This window comes from Nannobrachium achirus (genome assembly GCF_963921795.1).
Source record: "Nannobrachium achirus genome assembly, chromosome: 9".
Taxonomy (NCBI): Eukaryota; Metazoa; Chordata; class Actinopteri; order Myctophiformes; family Myctophidae; genus Nannobrachium; species Nannobrachium achirus.
The window spans coordinates 39,686,788-39,714,064 of NC_137818.1; the positions used below are offsets into that span (position 1 = coordinate 39,686,788).

The following is a 27,277-nucleotide window of genomic DNA, read 5'->3' on the forward strand; positions in this document are numbered from 1 at the left end:
GGAAGTCGCAAGATGGCCGATGTCGCCTGGAAGTACGCTCCCCTCCGCAACATGAAGTCGTGAGCGTGGAAGAAAGCGAGGGAGGCACCATCGGGCTTTTGTTTTTTGTTTTATTATTTTAGTTACTTTTCTTTTTCTTTCTTCCAAACATCCATTTCATTCCGCGTCGTGTCGGACCCCGGACTTGTCTTGGCGAGTTGACGCGTCAATCACGCCGGGGACCCTGCCAGCAGCTAACACCAGCTAGCCACTGTTAGCTCGACACTTTAGCTTTATTTGACATCACAGCACATGCAAGCTGACAAACTGCCACGACATACTTGCTGACATTTGTGCTAGATTGTGCAATATTTACGTCGGATCATTAAACCGTCACGTAAAAATAGCGAGCTTACTAAGGTGCTGGATTTACTATCATGTCCGCTAGCTAGCCAGCCAGTTTATAGGTTGCTCTCTAATGCGCAGTATTGCATCTCATGTGCATCACTCACTTAGGATTATTATTTTTCAAGCATTGGTTTATAACAGCCACTAAGCTACCTGCGTCATAGTTACCGGTTGTCAGCTGCATTTCATGATTTGATTTGCAAAACCAGTTCACTAACAGCCAAGTTATGGGGGTGGGCAATTTGGTCAACTTTTTCTAGCTGTAGCAGGCCAGACTGGCCTTGCTGGCACTTCACCAAAAATCTCCAGGGATGGACACTAGATTCTCAACTCACGACCAAATCTGAAAGATCCAACGTTGGGAACCTGGGGGTCTAAAACGTTACATCTTCAAAATTCAATAGTATTTGAAAAGGCAGCGCATGATCGATCCGTTTGCGTGTCTAGGGGTAGCAACTAAGTTTTAACAAGGTTATATAGTCCTACAGTTAAGTCATTATTTCAGAGACAAGTTAGCTTGCCGACAGTGCACAGCTAGCTCTCGTCTCTGACCACATCACGTTACAACCACGGCGTACAGAACGTATCCAGAGCCTGCTCCCGGCCAGACCCACCGGCTCAATAACACCGTCATGGGAGTTCAGGGTTTCCAAGAGTACCTAGAGAAGCGGTGTCCCGGGGCCGCGGTCCCCGTGGACCTGCTGAAGCTCGCCCGCACCGCGGGTCGCCACCAGCTCCCTCACCACCATCACCCCCACCACCCACATCACCCCGGGCCCATGCCTCCCCCGCCGCCGCCCGCCCGGATCCTCATCGACGCGGACTCCGGCCTGCAGCGCCTCTACGGCGGCTACCAGACGGATTGGGTGTGCGGGGGCGAGTGGAACGCCATGCTGGGCTACCTGGCCGCCCTGTCGCAGGCCTGCCTGTACCAGGGTGGCCTGGAGCTCGTCGTGGTGTTCAACGGCACCCTGGGGAAGGAGCGCTGGCCCGAGTGGGCGCGGCGAGCTCAGGGCCAGCGACAGACAGCGCAGCTCATAGTCAACCACGTCGGCAGCAAGGCCACCCCGCCTCCACGGGCATGGTTCCTGCCCCCGGCTTGCCTCAGCCACTGCGTCCGGCTAGCCATGTTCCGCTTCCGAGTGAGGGTGAGTAATCCTGCATGGGGTTACTTACTTACTTGGTGAGGTTATCAAAATGATCATTATTCGACGCGGCTTTCATGCTAATCGTGTAATGTTGCACGTCCACTCACCAGTCTACTGCAATGAGTGCTTTGTGTGTGTGTTTTGCCTCATAGGAGTTGTGACTGTGTCCAAGTGCAACGCGTTTTTCCCCCGTAGCTACGCGGCCCCAATTAGTCATAATATTCCACGCAGTCACTGTATCTCTAGTGATTTTAGTCAGCTATGCACGTATGCACGTATTTGTTCTCCCTTCTAGCTGTCCACACTGATCCGATGATCATAGATGCATGCATGTATGCAACTATGCATGCCATGCATGTGTGCATCTGTGTGGCTTCTCTCGGTGCTCACTGCTCAGTCTTCACTCCTTTCACATGTGACATGGATTTCACGAAGGTGACATGCCTCCATTGCAGTTTGATGAGCAACAGTGGCTACTGGCCAATCAAGTCAATGGCCATGAGAGGATGAGAAAAATGTGCATTGTACAGCATGGTCTGGCCTATATATTACATAACATGAACTCAGTGAACCTTTTCATATTGTCACACAAGCACCGAGCTGTCAGACTAATAATAGCCTGCTTGTGCATGGTAATGGTGCATTTGTTAACTTTTTTTGTATGTGCATTACTAGTAGTCAAGTGCCTTGTGATGGACTATTGATATTTTGCAATATTAGCTTGTTTGATTCATTGACCATTAGACATGTTCCTGCCGAATGCCTCCAGTGTATATCCATTCATTGCATGCTACAATATAACATCCTCCTACTACTGTAAGGGGATCTCTGTTCATAGTATACACAAGACAAGCAAAGTCCCACCCAGATCCTGTTACAAAATGCTCCCGGTTTCCATACTACCTGCTGAGCTCCCATGTGCACTTGGACCATGTCTTACTCGCGTTCATAGAAATAAATGCCTGTCACATTCCTGTCGAGTCATAGATCTCACCTCTGTCTCAGCTACACCTTTCTTAAATGCCAAACTACTCCTTACACCACCCCTAACTCCTTCAACCTTTGGAAAGGTTAGCTTTCTTAGTTTTGTAGGGTTCTGTTCTTCATGACCACATAATGATATATTATTTTTCCAATGGTTACTCAAAACTTTATTGGAAAAGCACACCAAATTAATGTTTCAAAATGTCCCGCAGAGCTTTGCAAAAGAAGTAATTCACCTTTGCACCTAGTCCAAATTAATTATGTTTCTTGAAGGACAAACTTAGACCATGAGCAGTTTATTATGTCAACTGTTATTAATTGATTAACTAAATGCAATATTTATGTTTTTCACTTTGCATTGATAGGATTAAAACAACATTTGAGTAGAACCTAGCTGAGCTCAATCTGTGACAGTCATACTGCATGTAAACCTATGCTACACTACTAGGTTTCAGATATACTTGTCTAAACTTTCATCAAGAATGCCACCAACAATATGCTTTACCTGAACTCCATGGTAGTTTTTCAAGAAGAGTAGGGATGGATGCTATCAAATTTTTATCTCATTTCATGATAAACAGATTAAACACCCAGATGATTTATTTTATTGGGATAATCGTGATCCTCACGAGTCACGATTGCTACTTGTGTTCCTTCCGAGACATCAACAACATCTAGAAAAGGAATGTCACACTCTAGGCCACATGTCAAGGTGTGTGGTTTGATGACAGAAAAGTGCCACAGTGGTTTTCTTTTTCTTGTATTCTTTTTTTTTTACTAAAACGGGTTTTAAGTACAGTTTGACTATACCACAATTACAATTGACTTGTATGTTTTTTATTTATCATTTATTTATGATAGCCTAATTATTTATCATTACAGTATGTAAGATTCTATAATTTCTTTTGCATAAATTCTGCAGTCTTCGTTCTAGTTGTATCTCTTGAAAACGAAACAAGCTAAAAGACTAAAAAACTAAAAGACTCACTCAATCATGTAAATGCGTGCTGCATATCACTTTGATAGGTAGATTGTTTTAATGAATGGAATTTGTTTCTCTTAATGTGATTGTCTTGCTGGGTGTGAGTGCTACGTTAGTCTGAATCTGCCCTTTTTATTTTTCACTAAAAAGGATGTTCCCAAAAGTATTGTATGTTTTATGCCATTGTAAGAGTTTTCAGTATAGTTTGATGATTGAGAAAATATGTTAAATCACAATCATTTTCACCTGGATAATTGTGACATAGTATCGTCACATCATGCCTATTCAACAGTCGGCTACAGAGAAACATTTGCATGTGTTTTGGGGGAATTGGGATTTGACTATTTACTGATAGTCGTTTCATGGGCCACTTACTTCTCAAGCCAGATTCATACTTAGTTTTATAATTGTTGTGCGACCCTGCACGCAAAAATGCCAAATGGGGCCCTGGGAGCATTACATTGTAAAATACTGTATAACTCTTGTTTACACATTTATCAGTCTATTTGGTTAAATAAATTGATGTACAATCAGTTACAAATGGATAAATTAACAGTAACACCTGAAAACCTGCTAGTGGCCTGTTAATATGAAGTGCTTTAGCGACAGATTACTGTAGCCTGGGGTGGTCTATTCTGTCCAAGTGTGTCATCTACTGAAGCAGCCACTCCACATCACAATTTGCCTGGTTCCAGCCCATAGACCCCGCCCAGGCTACATCACAATTGAAATTATACAACATGAACATACCACAAACATATTTGACAAACAAGGTTTTAAACATAAAGGACACTTACTTTCAGACTTGGGAAGGAGAATCACTGACACATTCTTTTAATTTAGAGAGCCTGTCAAGCTTCCCCTGTCCTTTCAAAAAGTGGAAATGTCAAAACACTTGAAAGAGGTGGGAGCAGCAGAAGAGACCTTAATGTCCCTTTCCTCCCCTGTGTCTTCAGGTTGTTCAGACTCTGGAGGACCACCACCAGGAGGTGCTGTCTCTCTACAGGGACTTTGGCTTTGCCGGCCTCATCGCTCAGGACTCAGAGTTTGCTCTCTGCAACGTACCCGCCTACTACTCATCGCACGCGCTAAAACTGAGCTGGAATGGCAAGAACCTGACCACACACCAGTATCTGCTGTCTGAGGCTGCCAGGCAGCTCGGGCTGAAGACACAGCACCTGCCCTGCTTTGCTGCTCTGCTGGGTAACTAGCAACACACACCCTGGCAATATTACTAACTTAGCGCGCGCGCACACACACACACACACACACACACACACACACACACACACACACACACACACACACACACACACACACACACACACACACACACATTTCATAGGAGTGGGTTTCCCCTGACTCCAGTACACACATACTGTACTGCACAATCTGGTAAACATATTTTCTAACTCCTCTTCATTCATAGCTACCTTTGTTTACATGGCAAATCTTTGAAAGACAGTCTCTCTTCCCAGGGAACCATATTCTGCCTGATGAGGACCTGGCCGCCTTCCACTGGAGTCTGCTGGGACCAGAACATCCACTAGCTTCTCTCAAGGTATGCCTACTTTCCCTGCTGGCCTAATTCCAGAATCCCTGTGCACCCTAGAACATGGGGGTGTTTACAGACTTGAGGAAAATAATATAATAATATACAGTTGCACGCCCAACTGCTGGTTTCATGTAATCAATTCCCAACAGATCTGCAAATCCCCTCCTCTTGTGTTTGCTGATTAGGGGCTCCCTATTGAGATACGTATGCTTCATCGCGCAATGGTGTTGCACGCCGAGAATAGCTGGCATACAAGCACACACTAGCTGCGTTTACATGGACACTTTTAATCAGGTTAATACAAGATTTAAAATAAACCTGATGAACTCTCCATGTATACACCTAAATAAAGTAAACCCGATCAAGCCCAACCCGATTTAAATTCTAATCGGTGCAGAGGGCTGGTCTACACCTTTTTACATACAACCCAACCAAACACCAAATGGGATTGATCTCACCACATGTAAACACTTAATCCAAAACCTCCAATCTGTTTTTTTAATCAGATTAGAAGAAGGGTGTCCCTGTAAACGTGGCTAATGTGTTGTGGATGCGACCGCTGTGAGAGCTTGGAGGTCTGCTATTCTCTGCTTTGAATTGCTATTATTGTTAAAACACAACAGAAACCAAAGATTATATATTTCTAGATCAAGTGATCACAAGTCTGATGGAATGCATTTTTACATGTGATTGCAATGACAACTTTTCCATGACATCTTGTGAGCGGCGGGGTTCTGCTTTTGGAGAGTGTGACGTTGTTTCAGCAACACGTAAACAACAATTTAACTAATCACTAGTATGAACAGACATGAGTAGGAATTGGCTGGACTGGTTGATCCTGCCAGTAGTAAAAACTTTTGGCGACGCAATTATCGGTGCTTACTGTAGGTGGCGGTGGCGCAGTGGTAAAGTGCCTGCCCACCACCACGGAGGTTGTGGGTTCGAGTCCACCGTGGTGCACCCGGCTTTGTCGAGTGTCTAAACTAGTGGTCCAAATTGTCAAATATTAGAGGCATAAATTGTGAAAATTGCTGATCTACATGCTCACAACGCCTTGCAACGCATGTAGAACGTCTATTTTCTCAATGGAATGGATAAAGTCAAACTAAGCGTAATGACAACTCTTACAATTCCAAGTGCTTGTGCAGGGTGGGGTGTCCCCAGTTCAAATATGATTATTTGGGGGGGTCACGGCTTGAAAAGGTTGAGAACCACTGGTCTACAGGAAATCAGACGGGGAAGGTGATAATTGTCACTCCTATGGGCTGGGTCGGCACCGCAGTGAGGGTTGGGCGGGAGGAGTAGGACGAAGGTTCTATGTCCTCCCAGTGGGGGCTCCTCACTAGTAGGGGACAGCAGTGACAACACAGAAATGTGTGTGGGGAGGAATCAGTTGGCAGAACAACTTAATTGGGGAGAAAAAGATAAAAAGAAGAGGAAAAAAGTAATTTGCAGAAAGGTTTTCACAAATGGAACCGTGAACTTACTGATCTGCTACTTTGAAAACATTTGAATAGGGCTTAAGTGGTTAAATAAATGTTCAAATTTGTGTGTATTTTATATTTACTTGCTTGTTCGGCTCAATATCGTCGCTGTCAGGTGGAAACTTGACCATTACTTTTTCAGGAAATGGAAAAGAAAAAATAGCAGATACAAGCTCGCAGCGCGTGCTGCGAGCTTGTAGGTCTGCTATTTTTGAAAAATCGTGAAAATTGGAATTTTGACCCGATTCTATTAAGTGTCTTTTGAATCCTTCGAAAGGTTTTTTGAAAAATGTTTCCATGTCAGCAATCTGGCCAGCCATCGTCAAAGAAAAGGTCCTTTTCACTTAACTGGAGCTCAGTTAGTCTGTTCTTGAGAGACTACCATGTCAGTGGTGCTCAAACCTTTTCATGTGAAGGACCCCCAAAATGATATGTATTTGGCCACGGACCCGCATCTCAAAATATTTATATTCAGGGACCCCCCAGAAGCAAAATTTGAGTTACAAACGTTCGCTTTGAAAATACATATATTAAAGATTTGCACACATTTTCACGACTTTTTCAAAAATAGCAGATCTACAAGCTCGCAGCTTGTATATCTGCTATTTTTCACTGGTTAAAGCATTCAATAATTCTAGGCCTAAATGGGTTAACAAGCTCATATAATAGGACATTAATGTACTGTATGAGGCCCCGATGTCAGACCCTCTGTATCTCCCATGTCCTAGGTGCGAGCCCACCAGCTGGTCCTCCCACCCTGCGAGGTGGTCATCAAGGCAGTGTCAGAATACGTGTCCTCCATCAAAGACCTGGGAAACCTTGACGCCATCGCCAGAGATGTGTTCAAACAGTCACAGGTAGACATGTGCCCGCTAATGTATTAATCTTGCACTCCCTAGTTTTCTTAAGTTCATTGTGGATTATGTTATAGTTATGTTATGAAGAAGTAGTTAATACGATTATTATTGTTAATCACATGCAAATGACCCACACCTTCAAGACTCAGACACACATGTATGTCACACCCAAACCATGCTCACGCGGTATTAAAGTTGTTGGCGTGTTGCTGTGTTCCCATTGCAGTCTCGCATGGAGGACAAGGTGGAGAGATTTAAGAAAGCTGTGGAATATTTCTCAGCTGCCTCCAAACCACGCCCACTCAGCATGGGGCCCTCCTCCTTCATTTGTGAGTAGCAAAACCCTTTTTACGGCAGTGTCGGCTTGTAAGGAATCAACGCTTATTCTACAGTTGCACTTGCTTTAACCTACTCTGGATAAAAAGCATCACTTGAATCCTGAAATTTACAGAAATAGATGTCAGGGAACGGTCAGTTAGTAGAGATTATTTACACACACAGGCACACACGCGCACACACACACACGCACACACACACAGTCACACACACACACAAATCTAACTTTAAATTAAGTTGGGGATGAAACTTCGGATTCACAAGCAGCTGCTCTACCTCCTTGAGCCATTAACAAGAAAAAGAAAGTTAAACATTAAAGTATTTTGGAGTGCGTGCCTTTTTTCCGTTGTGAAGGGTGTCTTTTCGAAAGTTTTTAAAAATGAAATCAAATGGCTTGGCCGATAAACATCATGGACCAGTCAACTGTGACCTCATCGTTGGTATTAATTTATCCCCTGTCACAGATGAGTAAGAGTTTCACCAACAGCAGACATACAATGCGGTGTCTTATGCTGAAAAGAAAAACAAAGCTTTGGATAGAGCTCACTTAAATCAAGAGTAAATATAGAAGCCAGCAGCAGAAGTTGGCAAGATTGTATTGAGCGTGAGGGGCTGAAGACTAACAGGGAGATTGCAATGTTTACTAGACACAACCACCTATGTTTTGAAAACATAGCAACCATTAAAATTGGATGTAAAACATTTAAATACCAATGATGCGAAGTTACTTAAAAAAAGTAACTAGTTAGTTATAGCTACTATTTACTGTTCTCAAAAGTAACGTTACCTTTGCATTACTTCTTCATGTTGCTAAACTTTGATCTATTGTCACTATGATGAAAACTAGTTGATCTAGGAATCATGTCTTCAACAACAACATTTAATCCAGTCATCTTGAACAAGCCTCTGTGTTAAATGTGCATGCACGGGTTGCCCGCTGGCCTACTGGTCCGGGCGCATACCACTTAGGCGTTGCCACATGGCATGGATGCCTGGCGGCGTCGCCGGTTCCATTCCCAATCCGGACAACCTTTGCCGCATGTCACTCCCCGCCTCTCCCCCCATTTCCTGTCAGTCTACTGTCCTATCAATAAAGGCATAAAAGCCCCAAAACCCATTGATTAGATTATATGGTCAGAACGACATATGTAGCATATCGGGACTACCTTTCCTTTTTGATACGATACAGAAAAAGGTTAGAATTGATGGAGCCTTAGACTCCTCTTAACATTCTCAACACTGAGCGAGTAGTCCTGCTGTTCCGCAGCTGCAGCCGTGTAGTAGGAAGGTGCTAGTGTGAGAGTAGAAGTCAGATCAGAATGACCACTGGCATTGCCACAGAGATATAAAAAGCTAGATACCTCATCCGCCGCTGCAGTTCATTGGCGTGACTGGTAAAACAGGACTGGCGGAACAGTGGAAAGCACTCTGCCCCCTGCAGTGGGAAAGAGGGAGTCCCGCATCTGATTGGCCTACCGAGCATCTGTCCTTCAGAATTTTGGAAGCTTGCCAGTCCTCTTTTTCCAACCTTTATATGTCTATGGGCATCACCAGGAATTTGGCTGTTAATGATGACGTTGCCAGAAATGCTGTTCCCTGATTGTACTATAGGCTTAAACACACACAGACACCGACATACATACAAGTAATAACCTATTTTACTTTGCCTTCTCTTTCAGTACCTGGGTTTGGACCCAATCCATTCGGGGGACCACCTGGTCACATGGGACCGATGCAGCCTGGAAAGAATCAGGTAGATTCCTTGGCCTTTCCTCCACCATGCTAATCCCCACCCACCGGGTGTGTTGCTCTCTGCTCATGATGAGCACTCATCAGTCTACATGTACGGGATGGCATTACGTTTGGGATCTCTCTCTGAAAATCTTTCTGTGGCTTGTGTTTAGTTTTGGGGGAAAATGGCGTAGGCAACAGCGCACAGTAATTTCCAACCTAAATCCTCCTATCTTGACTAGACTAGTGCTTCCAAAAGACCTGGTTTAAAATGGGTCACCCTTAAGGGTGATTTATACTCGGTTGCGTGCTGTGACACATTTTGAGCTTGTAGATATGCTATTTTTGATGTGCGACACGGCATGCAGTTAAATATAACTCTCAGACTTTAGTTCCTATCCCTGATACATCTTTTTGCCCTTTCACACTTTTTGAGTGGTGGTAAACCGCTCCTATAAGTGCCTGTGCGTGTGTCTGTAGCCACTTTTCCTCAGCGTTTTGCCATAGCAATGTGTTTTCCTCAGCGTTTTGCCATAGCAATATGTGTGTGTGCGCAGCCATATTACATCATATTACATCATATTACAAAATCCTAGACCTATCTGTAGCCACTTTTCCTCAGCGTTTTGCTATAGCAATGTGTTTTCCTCAGCGTTTTGCCATAGCAATATGTGTGTGTGTGTGTGTGTGTAGCCAGATTACATCACTAATTACATCCTAGACTTATATCCTAGTCTTTTTCCTTAGCGTTTTGCCATAGCAATGCGTTATGCTCACTTCACATTGGGTGTGATTATTTTTCCCTCCCACTGACATTTTTAATTTTCCTTCCTTTTCCACTCTTCATCCCCCTCCACCCCTGCTATTCTCCTCTCCTGTCCGTGTAGTTTCCTCCTCCCCAGGTTCCAGGGTTAAAGCCACCTTTTCAGAATACTCCGTATGGACCTGGCTCCAACCCTCTGTTCCAGAACCCGCCACCACCCATGCAGGACTGCAACGATTCGCTGACGGGGAAAATGGGCTTTGCTGACTGGTCGGCTCCATATGATTCCTCACAGGGGGGAAGTAGGTTACCCAATCACCACGCCCACGCCGGCGCCCAGTCCGGTCCATCCCCTTCCCCCTCCTCATCCTCCGACGGTGATGAACCCAACGACAGCAACGCAAAGTAAGAAAACGCAAAAGAAAAGATGGGACGCCGATTCTCAAACTGTGTATTGCAAGTGTGCGTCCAAATAACTGAATCAGGAAAAGATCCATCTTTTTGTTTACACCATTTGCGGTTCTTCATCGATGTGGGTTTGTGGTGGGTTTAAAATTGTTGTTTATGCGAGGATCTATAGGGCAGCCATAGCTGAATGGTTAGTGAGCCCGCCTAGGACTCCGGAGGTTCCAAGTACGATTCCAGCTCTCTGCAATGTGTCGAAGTGTCCATGAGCAAGACACGTAACCCCCCCCCCCTCCTCTGTGGGCACGAGCACTATCAGGCTAGGGCTCCACCAAAAAGACGGCGTTGGCCGTCGTCAAAAAATGAACCGGGGCGAATTTGAGCATCCGGCGTTGACGTCGGCAGTGGAGCACCCTTCATTGATTAAAACGGGAGTGTTCTCACCGTTGGCGTTGACGTGACGCTCGATGCACCCGGTGGAGCCGGGGCTAAGCTTTGTTAAGCTAAAACCCCCCTGTGGAATATGATGGGTAGCTATAAGCTATCCTTTTCAGTTCCCACCATTTTTTGTTCATCATTGATGTGGGATTTTGCAGGGTTTAAATAGTTTTTATTTATGCTGGCGTCTTGTGTAGCGAGACCTGTCTTGCTCTTGTAGCATTGCAGAAGTTGGAAAATTTAGTAGGCCAGCTGCCCCACATTAAAATCAGCCATTTCTTTTCTTTTATTTATTAATTATTTTTTCTTTTCTAAGTTTAAGAACAAAGTAAGACCTGGGATCCACTGTTGTGTCAGGTAAAGTGTTCTATATGAGCTAAGCTTAGAGTTTTTGAGTGGAGAACAGGGACTCATGGCCTTTTCTGGCTACAACCGAGCCCTGTGCTTATTCTTCAAGGTATCCCAGTGTGGAAAAATCTATACTGCATGACATCACTGAATGCATGGTCAGGGACCACATGAAATACCTTCACAGACCACCAGTTGAAACCCATTGGAGTATTCTTGCTGGGGTCAAACGGTACAATAAAAAAAAGTCAATTTGCAATTGAAAATGGTATAGACATTCACACAATAAGACAAAACAACAATTATCCTGAGACAAACAACAATTATCCTGAGACTTGATATGATGGTGTCGTTTTCTCTGGAATCTTGATTCCATTTTTAGAACACTTTGTGTGCCTGACTGCATGTTAATGCAGCCGAAAAGTGAAAACTCCTCCGTGCGTCAAATATCGTAGCTCTATAAATAACATTAAAGGTCTAAACTAAGATTCTCGTGCTTCCCACACCTTCACATAAGTTTCATTTAGGAAATGGTGTCGTTCAAAGCGCTCTCTCTCTCTCCTGTCCTCAGTCATTTGACGGACAAGTCCTCCAGGTGGGAGGATCCCACTGGTAGGGGGGGCTCGGCCTCTGGAAACGGTTCCCACGGCAACGGGAGCGGGTCAAACATTCCGTCGCTGCTGTCCATGGCGACACGGAGTCACATGGACATAACCACACCCCCTCTGCCTCAGGTCTGTGTGAGAGAGAGAGAGAGAGAGATTGGTCGTTAGGGCTGTCACGATTATGTCATTTTACATGACGATTAATTGTTACTCAAATATTTGCGATTAACGACTTGATTGTGTTTTTGTAGTTGACAATTACATTTCTGTTTGGCCTGTAGGCTTTGAAGTTGCACATGGCACATATGACACATAACCCTCAATATACGAAGACATCACTGACACATTTGACAACTTTATACGTGTCGTGATGCGACGCGTTGTGAGCTTGTAGATCTGCCATTTACACTAGTTTTGAAAATGTTTGAAACTATTATGAAAATCTTTCGAAAGATTATGACAAAACGATTATGACAAATAATTGCAATTAGACGATTATGTAATGATTGTGACAGGCCTAGTGGTTGTGTGTGTGTGTTTATGAAGCAGAGAGAAAAACGAGATGCCTTATACAGTATATGGCAACAACATTGTCCTGTTTTGTAACACAAGCCTTTCCTTCGGCCTTGACTTTCTTTCTCCCCAGGTGAGCGCAGAGGTGCTTCGTGTGGCTGAACACAGACACAGAAGAGGACTGATGTATCCCCAGATTTACCACATACTGACCAAGGTACACAGCCAGTAGTGATGTGTCGTTCATAAGAATCAAATCATTAGCGAGACTTGTGAACGATTCGTTCAAATCCTTAACCCATTCAGAACGGGTACACATTATTGTGTATCATTATTTCATGCTTTAACTATTGAAAAATAGCGGCACCGAGTGCCGCACTGTGAGCTTGTAGATCTGCTATTTTTGAAAAATCGTGAAAATTAGAATTTTGACCCGATTCTGTCTTTTGAATCCTTCTAAGGTTTTTCTTTGAAAAAACTGTTTCTATGTCAGCAATCTGGCTTGCCATCGTCAAAGAAAAGGTCCTTTTCACTTAACTGGAGCTCAGTTAGTCTGTTCTTGAGAGACTACTATGTCAGTGGTTCTCAAACTTTTTCATGTGAAGGACCCCCAAAATTATATGTATTTGGCCACGGACCCCCATCTCAAAATATTTAGTTCCAGGGACCCCCAGAAGCAAAAACGTTATAGTGTCTTGTACAGGTATGTAACTGACCATTTAGCTTATACTAGAGAAAAGCAGGGCATTTGCACCCTTCCTACTGGGGAAAAAGTGACCGGTCAAGTGGTGTAATAGGTCCTAACCTGGAATGAAATGGACATATCCCTAACAGGCAGAAATAACAAGCCTTCATTTCCTTTTTGGGGGGTATTTGACACATGCCTGTGACAACTTACACCAAGTCCCACTTCAGCTATAATGCTAACCCTAACCCTTTATTGGTTTGTAAAGCTTCAGAATACGCAGGTTTTCTAGAAGCAGGGTGAGAGAAAAGATATCTTGGCTGCTCCGTTGCTCTTCAGCTTGGTTCAGCGTTGCCTCCTGTTCATCTTTTACCATCTGTCCCTCTCTCTCTCTCTCTCCTGTCCCCTTCCCCTCCTCTCTACTCTCCTCTCCTCCCAGGGGGAGATGAAGATGCCAGTGTGTATAGAGGATGAGTGTAACTCTGAGCTGCCCCCTGCCTCCCTGCTGTTCCGAGCTGCCAGACAGTATGCCTACGGTGTGCTCTTCAGCCTGGCAGAGACACACCGCCGCATGGAGAGACTGGCCATGCGGAAGAGGGGACCCCTGGAAGGTAGGGCCTTGGTGGGGGGTTGAGGCTGGGAGCAAGGAGGGCAAACAGAATACAGGGTTCCCACGGTCATGAAATTCCTGGAAATATTTTGAAATTAGAAAAATATTTTCCAGTACTGGAAAAGTTTTGGAATTGATCAAGGGTCCTGGAAGGTCCTGGAAAAAATAGCTATGCATTGTCTTTGGTTATTGATTTTGTTAATACCTCTGAAATGACAAATTAAACATGGGCCAAATTGTCAAATATTAGAGGCAGAAATTGTGAAAATAGCAGATCGTTGCGAGGCGTTGTGAGCATGTAGATCGGCTATTTTCACAATAAAACCGTGTTATACAAAATTCCTCAACTCTTAGTGCTCGTCAGGGTGCCGGGGTTCCCAGTTCAAATATGATTATTTTGGTGGTCACAGCCTGAAAAGGTTGAGAACCACTGGCATACACTGCCTGTCTTTGGGCATTGCACATAGGAGTAAGCGACTCGTTATTGAGCTGAATTATTGTTATATAGTCCTGGAAATTGGGTTCAATATTCTGGAAAAGTTTTGGAAATTAATTGGTAAAAATGTGTGGGAACCCTGAAGGAGGGCAAACAGAATAGATCATGGGTCTTCAACAGGGGGTCCGGGACCCCTAGGGGGTCCTCAGAATTACTACAGGGGGTCCTCCAAATCTTTGTGTGATAGAACCTTTTATATTTTTATATTAACCACTTGCCAAAAATAGCAGATCTACAAGATCTACGCGAGGCGTTGTGAGCTTGTAGATCAGCTATTTTCGGCAAAGAGGTTTGGTGTATAGGGGAAAAAGAGAAGACTAGTACAGAGTGAAAGGTACATTTATTAAGTATCGACGGTTCAAGTGGTTAAATATCTGAAAACACAAATTGACATGAATCCAAAATGCACTGATGATTGTGCTGTCAAACAATAAAACTATATGGAAACTATGCAAAAGGTTGTGGGGATCCCTGCTTCATCTTTCTCAATTAAGTGGTCCTTGGCCTGAAAACGTTGAGGATCCCTGGAATAGATAGCTTGTTTACTGAGTTCTCCTACTGGGAAGTGTGACCAAAGATATCAGCTTGATTATTACTCTCGGCTGCTTGAGAGACATGGGGCCCTATTTTCGTCCATGCCTTAACCCAAGCCATTTTTTTTTACTATTTTGAAAAATGTTTTTAAATAGTTAAAATAGCTGATCAGATCTACAATCTCAAAACATGTCAATGTAGATCGGCCATTTGAAGTAAGGATAAAGGGTTAAGGCATGGACGAAAATAGGTCCTGTTGTCTTTTCATATCCGTGGCTACATGCTTTCCGTAGTTGAACTGATTTAAACTCATGGGTGATGCAAGTGCAAATGAACTGTCATTGTTTGAGTTATTGCTTACATAGCTTATCCTCTGAACACAGACGACACATGATATTGTCATACTGTATTGTCAAGCAATCCCTGGGGGGACTTTCATCCCTATTCAAGGAGTAAACCAGCTCCAGCTACTGTTTAGAGTAGCTACAGCCTACAGTGCTAATTTATGCCTCTTGCACTGGAGACACATTTTTTTTCTTTTTTTTTATCAGACAAGGGAGGTACTGTCCTGGGTGTTCTCTTACCTCTGCCTCATAAGTGATAGCAACATTTCTTTCAAAATGCTTAATGATGTCAGTCAGTTACACATATAGTCGGATCTGTCTGATTTTTCATATTCTATCATGATTGGCTAAGATTGCCTGGTTTGCACTGGAGGTGTGGTCTGTTTTGTACAAAATGCCTCAAATCATGAATGCAGTGTCCAATTGCAGTTAAACTTTGCTCGCACATTTCCACTACGTTGATAGCCCACTCACCCAGAATGTGAGATGACCTGTGATGCCATGCCGTACTTTTTATTTCTGCTTTATCTTTTAGTTTGGTCATTAAGGTCCACAGAATGAGAGGTCTGCTCTGCTGGAAACATCACGAAAAAAAGTTATGGCCATTTGTATATTCACTGTCCCATTGACTCCACTATGCAGGAAATGAAAAATATTAAGAAAATAAACAAATATGCTTTAAGTAGCATGTGAGGGGTCAAACTACGGGTTCTTCATGATTCTGAATCCATTGCAAGCATTTGTTTTGCATGAAGAACATTCCTTGGGCTACATTTCGGCCCCACAAAACTCTGAAAAGTGATGAGTCATCAAAAAAAAAAGTGATGACTCATCACAGAGCAGACCTCTCATTCTGTGGACCTTAATGATCAAACTAATAGATAAAACAGAAATAAAAAGTACGGCATGACATCACAGGTCCAACCCTATTCCTTGGGCTTTTGGGCTTGACTGACTATGAGGAACAAATGCGACCCTTTTAAATTGTCCTATTATGGCACAACATTCCTGACCTGGTGGAGAACTGTGCTCGGAAGAACCCTTTTTCTAGTTACTTAGTAGAATGACTCATTGGCGCTGCCGGTGAGCTGTGAATGTTGTGCCATACATTTCAATTCACTCAAATGGTATTGTCGCTCCTTTTGGATAACAACGCTCTTTTCTCATCTCTTCTACATCACAGTTCCTCCAGTGATTGTCAAAGAGTGGAGCAGTGGCAAAGCCAAGTCAGCACTGACCCCAGAGCTGGTTCCGGCCCTGTGCTTCCGGGAGTGGACCTGCCCCAACCTGCGGCGCCTATGGTTGGGACGTGCCAGTGAGGACCGTTCCAGGAGGACCAGGGCCTTCCTGGCTTGCCTGCGCTCCGACTGCCCTGCCCTGCTCAACCCAGCACAGGTGCCTCAACACCTGCTGCTCATGTGCTGTGTGCTCAGGTAGGTACTCATTCCAGTTTAAGAGGGAGAAGCTTGCACACCGTCTTTACTGCTCCCAGGTAAGTTTTATTTAGCAACGTTTTGACCCTATGTGGGTTTTCATCAGGCATCAACTGGGAGCAGTAAAGACGGTGTGCGAGCTTCTTCCTCTTAAACTGTACGTATTTTTGTTCAGAACCCGGATAATTCTTTGTTAGATGTGCGTGCTACTTGGTACTCATTGCACCCACTGCTGATTCTTGCTCTTGTTTTCTTTTTGTGAAGAGATACTTCAGGAGGTTGACACTGACAGCATAAAAAGTTTTAAGGGTGATTGATTGACTTGACTTGTGATAAAGGAGAGCACAATAGCATTTCCAAACACATCATATCACGAGGAGAAAGCCCCAAGGCTTATTTCCATTATGTTCCTCTCATTGAAATGCATTGGCGGAATTGGGAATCCACTCTCGTGGGTAGTTTAGTGTGACCATACCCTAACAGAGTATTTCTACATTGCAGTATTGATACTTTTTGTGACCGTCAGGTCGAAGTTTCTATGAAAAGCTCCACCGGCTGTCTCTCCGTCCCTCCGTCTGTCACACTTTTGCCCCTACTCTTATCTCCGCCACCGTTGGCCCTATTTGTGTCAAACTTCGCACACACACTCCTTGGATGGCAAATCACTACCTCCGCCCCTCATTTCTCACATGCCCCTCTTCTAACGCCACCATCAGGCCGATTTCTGCAAAACACACTTTTGGACACTGCTCCTACAGATTATGGCCTAAAATCACACAAAGCGGTACACAGTATCTCTCAAGCCATGTCATCAACATGGATCTGTCCAATTTACCATATTCCCCCCTGATTGGCTACGATTGCCTTCTAAAGTTTGTGGCGGTCGCTTATCTCCAGATTGGGGAGTCTTACTGGTACTTAAAGATGGGGTGCCATGATTTTCACCCCTATAAAACATGATTATCTACTATTATGATTATACTAGGAGGAAGAATTTTTCCAAAAAAGTTTGCAGAGAGTTAAAATTATCTTTTTATGTGGCCACACCCACCAGTTCATTGGTATGCGTGGTTGTCATGGTGGGTGGTGACCCAGCTGAAGTTAGCCACACCCACGTACGTGTGTTGGGTGAATGGTAATTAGAACGGCACGTCTGACCCAGCAGGTGGCATCCTCCAGCTAAAAACCCAAATAAAAAGAGAATGCATAATTGCTCATAACAACCACACAATGAACTACTGTCAACCTCCTAGACACATGAAAACCAGAAAAAGTACAAAACTATGGCACCACCTCTTAAAGTAAATCATTTGTGTAGTTTTTCCACCACTGCTCACATGGTATGTTCCCTACCAGGTATATGATGCTCACATGACATGTTCCCTATCAGGTATACGATGCTCACATGTTCCCTATCAGGTATATGATGCTCACATGACATGTTCCCTACCAGGTATATGATGCAGTGGCCTGGCGGGAGGATCCTCCAGAGACATGAACTGGATGCCTTCCTGGCCCAGGCCGTCTCCAACCAGCTGTATGAACCAGACCAATTACAGGAACTCAAGGTAGGACACCCAAGAAGCCATGTTACCCTCTCAGTGTTCATTTAACTCCAAAGACAAATGGAACCAAATGGACCCTGTGCCCAACAGTACTGTAATTCAGCACCATATGCTGTCTATACCAGTGGCTCTAAACCCTTTCAGGCCTCGGCCCCCAAAAGAATCATATTTGAACTGGGGACCCCCACCCTGACGAGCATTTAGAGGCATTACATTTTGTTTAACACGGTTCTATTGTGAAAATAGCAGATCTACATGCTCACAACGCCTCGTGTTGTATAATGACTAATACAGATATAACCATTGAATGTGTGAGTTACTGGAACTCATTGCTGTATAACAAAGTGTGTTTGTGTGTCCAGGTGGAAAAGGTGGATGCCCGCGGTGTACAGTTGGCTTCTCTGTTCATGGCCGGTGTCGACACTGCGCTGTTTGTCAACGACGTGTGTGGCCAGCCGTTGCCGTGGGAACACTGCTGCCCCTGGGGCTTCTTTGATGGCAAACTGTTCCAGAGCAAACTGGCTCGGGCTGCCCGTGACAGGGCTGCCCTGCTGGACATGTGTGAGGGGCAGGTATGAACCAGGGAGTGTTTCGTGTGGGTGTGTATGTGCACTTGTAATTCTGTAACCACGAAGCAGGTCCTCACTGTTGGAAATGTTGGAGGGAGAGTTGTGAACCAAAGCAAATTAGAGCGTGTTGAACTTGAATGACACGAAAGATTGAAAAAACAAAGAAGAAAAATACTGACTCTTATAATGGTAGCTTCCCTATCCACTGTCGCAAAACTGCACTATACAGGCTGGCTGCTAGTGTTCTGACAGTCAAGGCCTAACTTAAGACAGTATTTCCCATTTTCAGCTATGATTCAAATATGTGTGTACTGTTCAGGCATGCATGACCAATGTGTCTCTCGCTATCTGCTGCAGGAGGAGTTGGTGTCCAGGGTGGAAAAGATGCGCCAGGCGATCCTCGAAGGCATCAACCTGTCCCGCCCTCCTCCTCCACCCCCACCTCTCCCTCCTCCTGCCTTCCTGCCCCCCACCATGGTGCCCCCATTCTACCCCATGCATCACCTCTACCCGCCCCGCCCCATGGGCAACATGGGCAACATGCACCATCACCATCCTCATCATCCTGCCCAACACAGGCCCAGAGCCTTCCCAGGTAAACACACTACCATCACTACTTCTCCCCTATTTCTGCTCTTAACGCACTCAGACCTGAACCCTGAGTTATATTTAGTTGCACTTGTGTGTCGTACACCCGAACTGCCCATCTGCTACTGCGCGACAGGTTGTGAGCTTGCTATTTTTGACGCACGACACCCTTGCGCAACCAAGTGTAAATCAGGCATAACGTTTAGTCTTTCATCATCATTGGTTGTCCAACTTTTTAATTTGTCTCCTCAAGGCCTTCAGTCCATCCCCCCTCAGGGAGGGAAGCTGGAGATAGCCGGCATGGTTGTGGGCCAGTGGGCTGGGAACAAACCAATCCGTGGACGAGGGGGTTTCAACATGCAGGTGGTCTCAGTGGGAGCAGGGAAAGGGTAAATTCTACATTAACGCGCTTACTGCTCTATGATCCTGAGACGTGCTGTTCTCAGTGTTTTGTAGTAAACTTGTATAGATCATCAAGCAAGTTATCCTTTGCTTCCTTTTGCGTCTTCATTGCAATACAGGAGGGGTAAGGAGATTCCATCAAAAATGAGGGGAGGGAAGAAGCCTACCGTCAACCGAACACAGGTATGACAACAGAGCAATGGCTCATAGCTATCGTTTAAACGTGGATTATTTTTCCTCATTGTTTTAACTTGTCTTTATCTAAGACTTCCGTCTTGTCTTTCCTTCACTTCCTTGATCCATTTCATCACCTCCCCTCTCCAGTCATCGTCATCCCCCCCATCCAGCAGTCCCCCAAAGCCCTCAGAGGAGGTGACCTCTACCACAGAGGTTGCGACTCAACAGCTGAACGGCAGCTCAGCAGCCTCCGCCATCGGCCAGCCTCTGGAACTGGCCCCCCTGGCCCAGCCAATCCCGTGTGCCTTAGCCAGCAGAGACAACCAATCAGAGGGGGTGGAAGTGGAGGCCCCCTGTTGCCTTGACGACTGCCCATCAGACGGAGCCCTACAGAAGGAGGAGTGACTGCATCCTCCCAGGATGCACTGCTCTGAGAGTGATCTGTGTTCGACTGCCTTTCCCTGTTTTGTAGCTCTATTGCCCGCTAGCTGCCCGCCCATCATGCGGACCAGGAAGTGAAGAGGGGAGGGCCCTGCTTAAAGGCCCTCCCCCCATCTCCTCTTCTTCGGTGTGATAGGCCAGTGCAGTTAGCTGTTGCTCCCTTTTTAGTTTCTCATGTGGTTTTACATTCTTTTATCGAAGAGAAGTTTTCTCCATGAGTCTGTAAGCGCCGCCCCCCCCTCTCAAAATCACAATTGCCTCCCTCACTCAGAGTAACTTAAAGCTCCCCCCCTGCCCCCACAATAGTCCTCAATTCCCCTCCTCAGCAGAGGTCCGCACGGTTTGAGTTTTCTATTTTCTGTGTTTTTAGTGTCCTCACAGTTTGAATCTCTGCACGCACAGACGTTCTAAGCTTGCGGTTACGGTGACAGATTGGATGTGGTTTCCATGGTTAGAGCGTTTAGGCTCGGTCGCCATGGATTGGTTGCTAGGTGCTAATGTAGTTTGTTGCCATTGCCATCTCATGTAAGTCGTCTTACATGAGTTCAGAGGGATCATCAGAGTTTGACTCTGGATGTGTGGCAGAGGAAGATTTGGACGTTGGGAAAAGCCTGTTTTCAAAGGAACAAACTACTTGTGCTGTTTTTGTTTTGTTCTTTTTGTAATTTACCTGTGCAGCGTCCTATCCCCCCACCTCCCCCAAAAAGATATATATCTGCAGTTTCCCCCACAAGTGTTTGCCACGCCACTAAAGCGCTAGCATGCCCCTTAGCAGCAACAACCCCTCGCCCTATTGATTGGCTATCTGTCACTGGAGCACTTCTGCACCACCATGGTTTTAGCGTGCTAATTTACCTTGACCTACGTAGCATAGCCTAGTGCTTAGCTGTACTAAAGAGACCCCCATGGATTTATGCACCTTAAGCCCTAAAGTATGCAAGGTCTTGCCCCCACCCCTAAAAGAAAGTGCATTACTATTATCTTCCCATTCCCTTGCCCCTATTTCCAAAAGCTTTGATTGTATATCCCGACAAAGAGCACTTATTGTTGTATTTTATTATGTAATGGATTAGAACAAACCCCTAATGCAGACATATTGACAGTCTGTGAGGGGGTGTCCCCTGCGCCTGAGTAAATCATTATGACTTATAGAACTAAGTTTTATGGTAGATATATTTGAGAGACGTCAGAATGTGAACAGAGTGGTTTCAGACGAAGAAGCACTTTGTTTTAAAAGCATAAAACCACACTGGACAGTTCTCTACCAGGTAAAAGAAAAAAAGAAACTCGAGTTGCACCTTCTGGAGTTGAGGCCAAAAAGAAAAAAATCATTCTGCCCACTCAAAAGATGGATATGAATGGTATGGGTAACTGCTAGTATGCAGCTTCTTCCCTAAGATTGGCCTCATGAAATCAAACAAGAATCTACTAACACTTTGCAATGGATTTTAAATGACTCCCTATTCTGTGTAAAGGATTATTGGGAATCATTTGAGGTTTCGATCAAGTTAATTCCCAAAGCAAGTTTTAATCAGGCCAGCCCTGTGAGCTGGCCAATAAGAAAAGGGGGATTGGTAGGTTGACACCTTCAAGAACCCCCTGTTCCCACCTTTGGTGGTGATAGACTGACCGTTGTCACGGTTGTAGCCCAGCACCTAGGAGCTTCTGCCCATGAGAGCTCTGGTGTGTCACTTTAGACCAACAACAAGCACTTCCCCTGTCCAGCCATACATTGAGGTTTGTGAGCTGGAACACGGGTCACATGATGGGGAAGAGAGGCCATGCGGTGGCCTCAAGTGTTCTGCTCTCAATTCTGAGGCTTTATAAGATTGTTTTGTTTAGAGCGCTTATTTTGTTAATTAAGATGTGCCCCCCCCAAAAAAAAGGATTTAAGTTTCATCTGGCTAAGGAAAAGTAATGATAATTGCTTATTATCAATTGTTTGTAGCACAATTATAAATTTCAAAGCGGTAGATGACCAGATATTGCCTGAGAGCTGCTGGCCATATACATTCTCTTTTTCTATAACTTTTATTATCAGAGAGAGGTCGAAATGAACTCAAAAAAAGAAAGGCAAGTCAACAAGAAGCACCTTATTTTCTTAACTATGTTGATGACATATACTCTATATCGTGCCACAAAATCAACATGGGAAAAAAAAAAGCTAATAAAATGATGTTTTGAAGGAAAGGAAAAACAAAACAAAACCCTGACTATATATAAGTGTTAATGTAGTCGTGTCAGACATCCCCTCCGTTTAACGAAATCAACCGTTTACAGAGTGAAACGCCGCCAGTTGACTGGCAACAAGTTAGGGCTCCCGCCCCTCATCGGGCCGGGAGCCTCGCCACTGTCTCTTATACCAACACCAAATGGAATCGGAAGGTTCGGAAATTCTTAGCCGTTATTGGTAGGAGTTAAACATAAAATGCAGAGCACCGTAGGTGTTTTTAGGGTAAGAGTAGGTAATGGCGTCATATTCTACACAGGACCGTAACATGCGAACACCAAGACTAGGCTAGAGAATATAGTAACCACTGGCCGAAAACGCTAAGTCTAGATTTTACTAGGAGTCATATACTTAACTGCTTTCAACTTTTGACATTAGTATATCGCAACAGTACATTGTTAGAAAAAAAAGGCTTTTCTGCGGCGAGCCAGAGTGCAGTCTGGTTTACGATGCCCTCTTTTGATTCGCTCGCCAGATAACAGAATTATAAAAACATGCATACACAACGCACACATCGACTCGCACCTACATGTGACATGCACACAAACTACAGATAGTCAGACATGTATTCAGTCGCATTTGTTACCAGCAGCATTCTCTCTGCTTTTGTGCTGAAGTGATTTGTGCAGTTTCAGTTCCCAGTGGAGTGGTTGTCAGTTCATCAGAGATCATATGGTAACACATTCTACTGACCCACATTTAAATTGCATGGACAGATAAACTAATTTTAGCATCACACAAAGAAACAACACACATAAACACCAATACATACATACATACATACATACATACATACATACACACCAATACATAGATGTTATACCCTGAGTTACTCGCTAGATAGTACGGAAAAGAAGTCAACACAATACATGATGTAGTGACCCTCTTTTGTCCTCGTCTGTTTTAGTTATTTTAGATATTTGATCAGTGATTTTTATGCTTGTTATCCTAACCTCCTGCTCTATGACACTCTTTTCTTCCCTCTCTCCTACCCCACTGTTCCTTCAGCTCTTCTCTCTGCCCTTCTTTATTCATTACTCCCTGTCCCTTATAGAATACACGCCAACACAGAGAAACACACATGCATTTGAACTCACACAGACTGGACTGTCTAATCTAGTCCATGATCACAGAATCAGTTTGCACATTAAAAGGCTATTGCACTCAAATACTCAGATATACACACAGATAACCCTCCCCTTGACCCCCTGTCTTTCAAGTTTCAGTTTCATTCTTGTCATCCCTCTCTTTGCCTGTCCTTTAGCCCTAAGACCATTTCTATCGGCCGTTTTTCTCTCTTTGGGCTGCCCCGCCCCTTAATCAACCCAACTAACAGTAAAGGTTATATTAACGTTGATAATCAGTTTCTGTATGTATCTAGCCAGAGTCTGGAGAAAAAAAATTGAAAAAAATCAAAACTGTTTTATTCAATTGTGCAAATGTGTTTTCTTACTATTTTTAAATGTTATTACATCTTCTAATCTAATCCTTCTACCATTGCTTCAGTTAGTACTGAAATACGCTTAGCCAACCTAGAGATTTGAACTGTAATGATTGCGATTTTCCTTACCTGTATTTTATATGGCATCTTTAGACCATTTTCACCATTATGTACGCAAGTAAGTGTTGCCCGTTTTAAAGAAAAAAAATCGTCTGCACTACGTTTCGATTTCTCATATATCCCTTATAACTTGGTCCATTCATTCGCGATGGAAGCTGAACTCTGCGCCCTTGCACAAAGCAGCTAAACGTCTCATCTGAAACACCTGAGAACCAAAGTACACATAGCATCCCTTATATCCCTATAATGCCCTTCTATTGCTCCTCCCAACACTTGATGGTCTGCCCCAAGTAACACGTTTTTCTGATGAGTATGATTATATATATTATGACATTACAGCACGTGTGATATATCTGACAAGTATGTGAGGTTACCGTATATGTATATTTACACTGTGGCGGTCGTAGAGACGAAGACAGACAGGGAAGAGGAGGAAGTGTGTTTGTGGACAGAGCGAGTGGCCTGGTTTTGGTCACATGGTTGGGTGTCAGAGGTCAGTAAGGTATTAGTGGTGGATCCACCTTTCCTATTGATTGCTCACCCTGTCTTGACAAGATCCTCTTTGAACGATTCTTCAGGTTGTGTGAAACGCTGCACTTGAATCTGTGCTAGAACGAATACACAGGAAGGAATAACACTCACCAACATGCTTCCTATCACGGGATGTTTTGGTCCCTTGTTTTGCATTCCAATACAAGTGTGATTGTTGTACTTTCCTCCCCATATTTACTTTTAACTCCAAGATGGACAGTGCAGCGATGTTCTGTTCATCTATCACTATGTGGGAGTATTGCCTGGTGAAGTTGAAAATGATGTGGGCTGAATTTCCCCCAATGGACGGATTTGAGTCTGGTTTACCTCCTTCCAGTCCTTACATTTAAAGGTTCACTCCAAGCAAGAAATTCTGAGCCCATAAGTAGTGTACTGAAAGCCATCTGAGGCAAGGAACACCACTGACATTTTGCCAGTCAATTCCAACACTACACTGCACGAGTGCTTTTTGTTTTGAGCTGCATCTCAACACCCATAGGAATCTATCCTCTACTGCTAAGTGTATGTCTAAACAAAGTGGATGGTAAAGCTGATCTTAAGTGAAGTGTCTTGGGGCAAATTCACACTTTGATGATACTGATGAAAGTATAGTGTTGTGTCCAGTGGTTCAAAACACACTGCCTCCCTGTCCAGCCTAAAGAGCGTTATCAGAAGAGCTCTACGATGTTACAGAACCAAATGTTCCAGAATAGAAATGTATTATGTTGTACTTAAGAAGTATACTTAAGAGAAAAAAAAAAGATATTGTTTGTCATACAGACTATGGAATGGAATTGTCAGATCTGTGTTGTAACTGTTCTGTTCTCTATCTGCAACGTTCTTAAAAAGATGTGTCCCGTTTTGAACAGGGATCCCTTATACTGTCTGTCTCTCTCTACACTGCCACGCCACCCCCCTCTCAACAGCCCCCCAAAGTTCAAGTCTAAACCCCAACCCCACCCCCTGCCGGGCTGTACCCACCACAGGGCTCAAAAGTTGATCATTGTTGAGCTGTTCAATATTATATTGGTCCATCGAACCTTCAAACAGGTGTACTGCATGTACTTCAATATCAAGGGCCACCCAAAACTACCTGTGCAGTGTGAAGGGTTAAAAAAAAAGATCCATATTATTATATAATTATTATCATCATCATTATTGCTGTTATGATTATGGTTGGTATAATTTGTCATCATTGTTAGCATTATGGAAGCACCAGACTGTTTGTGGAAAGACAAGAAAAGGAAGCTTTTTTTACTCGTCTGGCTGTTGGTGGTCTGATCTCACAGAGGGAGGGGAGGAATGGCTCAGAAAGAGACAAAGATGGCAGTCATGTTTGTACCGGTTGGGAAATGACTTACAGTGCTGAAATAAAATTTATTCTTTTAGTAAAAAAAAGAAAAGTTGTCGATTGTCTGATTTTTTTTAATGTAAAATGTAAGGATAAGAGAGGGTTTGTGCGAGTCATTCACGCCATGTCGTCCTTTATTACTTTGCAATGTTACTGACACGAAACACCATTCTTAAAAGTAATGACAAGCACATAATCAAACTGAAAACCCAGAGTCATCAGCTGAACACGTTTGAATATGTCCATCTTCTGCTGCAGTGGTTCTCGTGGATTTCAGGGACTCTAACCACGCCCACCAGGCTTACAGGGACTCTAGGTTCCTTTATATCATTAGGGCATAAATTGACCCTTCCTTACAAGTGAAGTTTAACATTGACACTTTGACAGTGTCCTTAACGGGTCCACTTGGTTCCATTTATTTTGTACACCGTCAAAGTTAAGGGGATACATTCATATTTCAAAGTTTGAGAACCACTGTTCTGGGGTGACAGACAGACAGTCAAATATATAACCTGTGTCTGCTTGGGCTACACTGCCTACACACAGAAATCAGATGAAAGTCAAGTCTCGTTCTAGGCGCGCTCCACAGACCCGTTAATCTCGAGATACTTTGTGCAGCAGGCAGCCACCCACCACCCACCCGCTCCAACAGGAAAGATGGCGAGGTTGATATGGGAGCCACCTGGGGTGGTGGATGGAAGGCTACAGGAAAACATGCTGCTTTACTCGGCATCCAAGGGGACTTGAGACATCCGCAGGTAGCAGGTGATTTTGATCAACCCGGGTCCATATTATGTTGAATAGTAGGTCTACTAGCGGGGTGGTAGTTGCAAGTTTATGGAGTGCGGGGTCGAGAACCGCCAATTCCAGCTAGCTGTCAGCTAACACTGGCTTGCTAACTCGTTAGCTCGCCTGATGACTAGTTAACTGCCTGGCTAGACAGACAGCCAGGTGCTGCAGTGCTATGGCGTCTCCAAATAAGTTGATAAGACTAGACTGCAAAATCACCAATTCTGCTCATTCTTATAAATGGAGAAGATCTCGGAGCTAGTGGTGGAAACTCGTTCAAGTAAATCATACATCATGCAGCTAGCTAACTTGCAAGGCTGTGTCGAACTGTCGATACCTGAGCTAACGTAGCTTAACTGCTTTGATTTTTTCATGCCTGCTGCAGCAATGGTTTATGATTTTGTTTGATTAAGCTTGGTTGGTTACTTTGGTGTC

At 44.1% G+C, this 27,277-nt stretch overlaps 1 protein-coding gene across 2 annotated transcripts; it reads left to right on the plus strand.

The window, feature by feature from the left end:
- Positions 1–26,105, plus strand: fam120c (family with sequence similarity 120 member C). Of its 2 annotated transcripts, XM_080733057.1 has the most exons (17): positions 1–1,535; positions 4,458–4,704; positions 4,980–5,062; positions 7,269–7,397; positions 7,624–7,726; positions 9,413–9,486; positions 10,352–10,632; positions 11,990–12,152; positions 12,670–12,753; positions 13,661–13,832; positions 16,389–16,638; positions 18,092–18,206; positions 18,566–18,775; positions 19,130–19,367; positions 19,614–19,749; positions 19,882–19,945; positions 20,087–26,105. In XM_080733057.1, the coding sequence occupies exons 1-17, from the start codon at positions 1,020–1,022 to the stop codon at positions 20,342–20,344; spliced, it is 3,123 nt and encodes a 1,040-aa protein (XP_080589183.1). In that variant the 5' UTR covers positions 1–1,019; the 3' UTR covers positions 20,345–26,105. The 2 variants fall into 2 exon arrangements, with proteins under 2 accessions (XP_080589183.1, XP_080589184.1); XM_080733058.1 differs by lacking the exon at positions 19,614–19,749 and having other exon boundaries at positions 20,087–20,225.
- The last annotated feature ends 1,172 nt before the right edge of the window (positions 26,106–27,277 follow it).

Bases quoted from the DNA above. Each gene is read 5' to 3' on its own strand.
- fam120c (XM_080733057.1), top strand. From the start codon at position 1,020: ATGGGAGTTCAGGGTTTCCAAGAGTACCTAGAGAAGCGGTGTCCCGGG. The intron at 7,727-9,412 runs GTGAGTAGCAAA...CTTCTCTTTCAG, and splicing joins GGGGCCCTCCTCCTTCATTT to TACCTGGGTTTGGACCCAAT. The intron at 13,833-16,388 runs GTAGGGCCTTGG...TCTACATCACAG, and splicing joins GAAGAGGGGACCCCTGGAAG to TTCCTCCAGTGATTGTCAAA.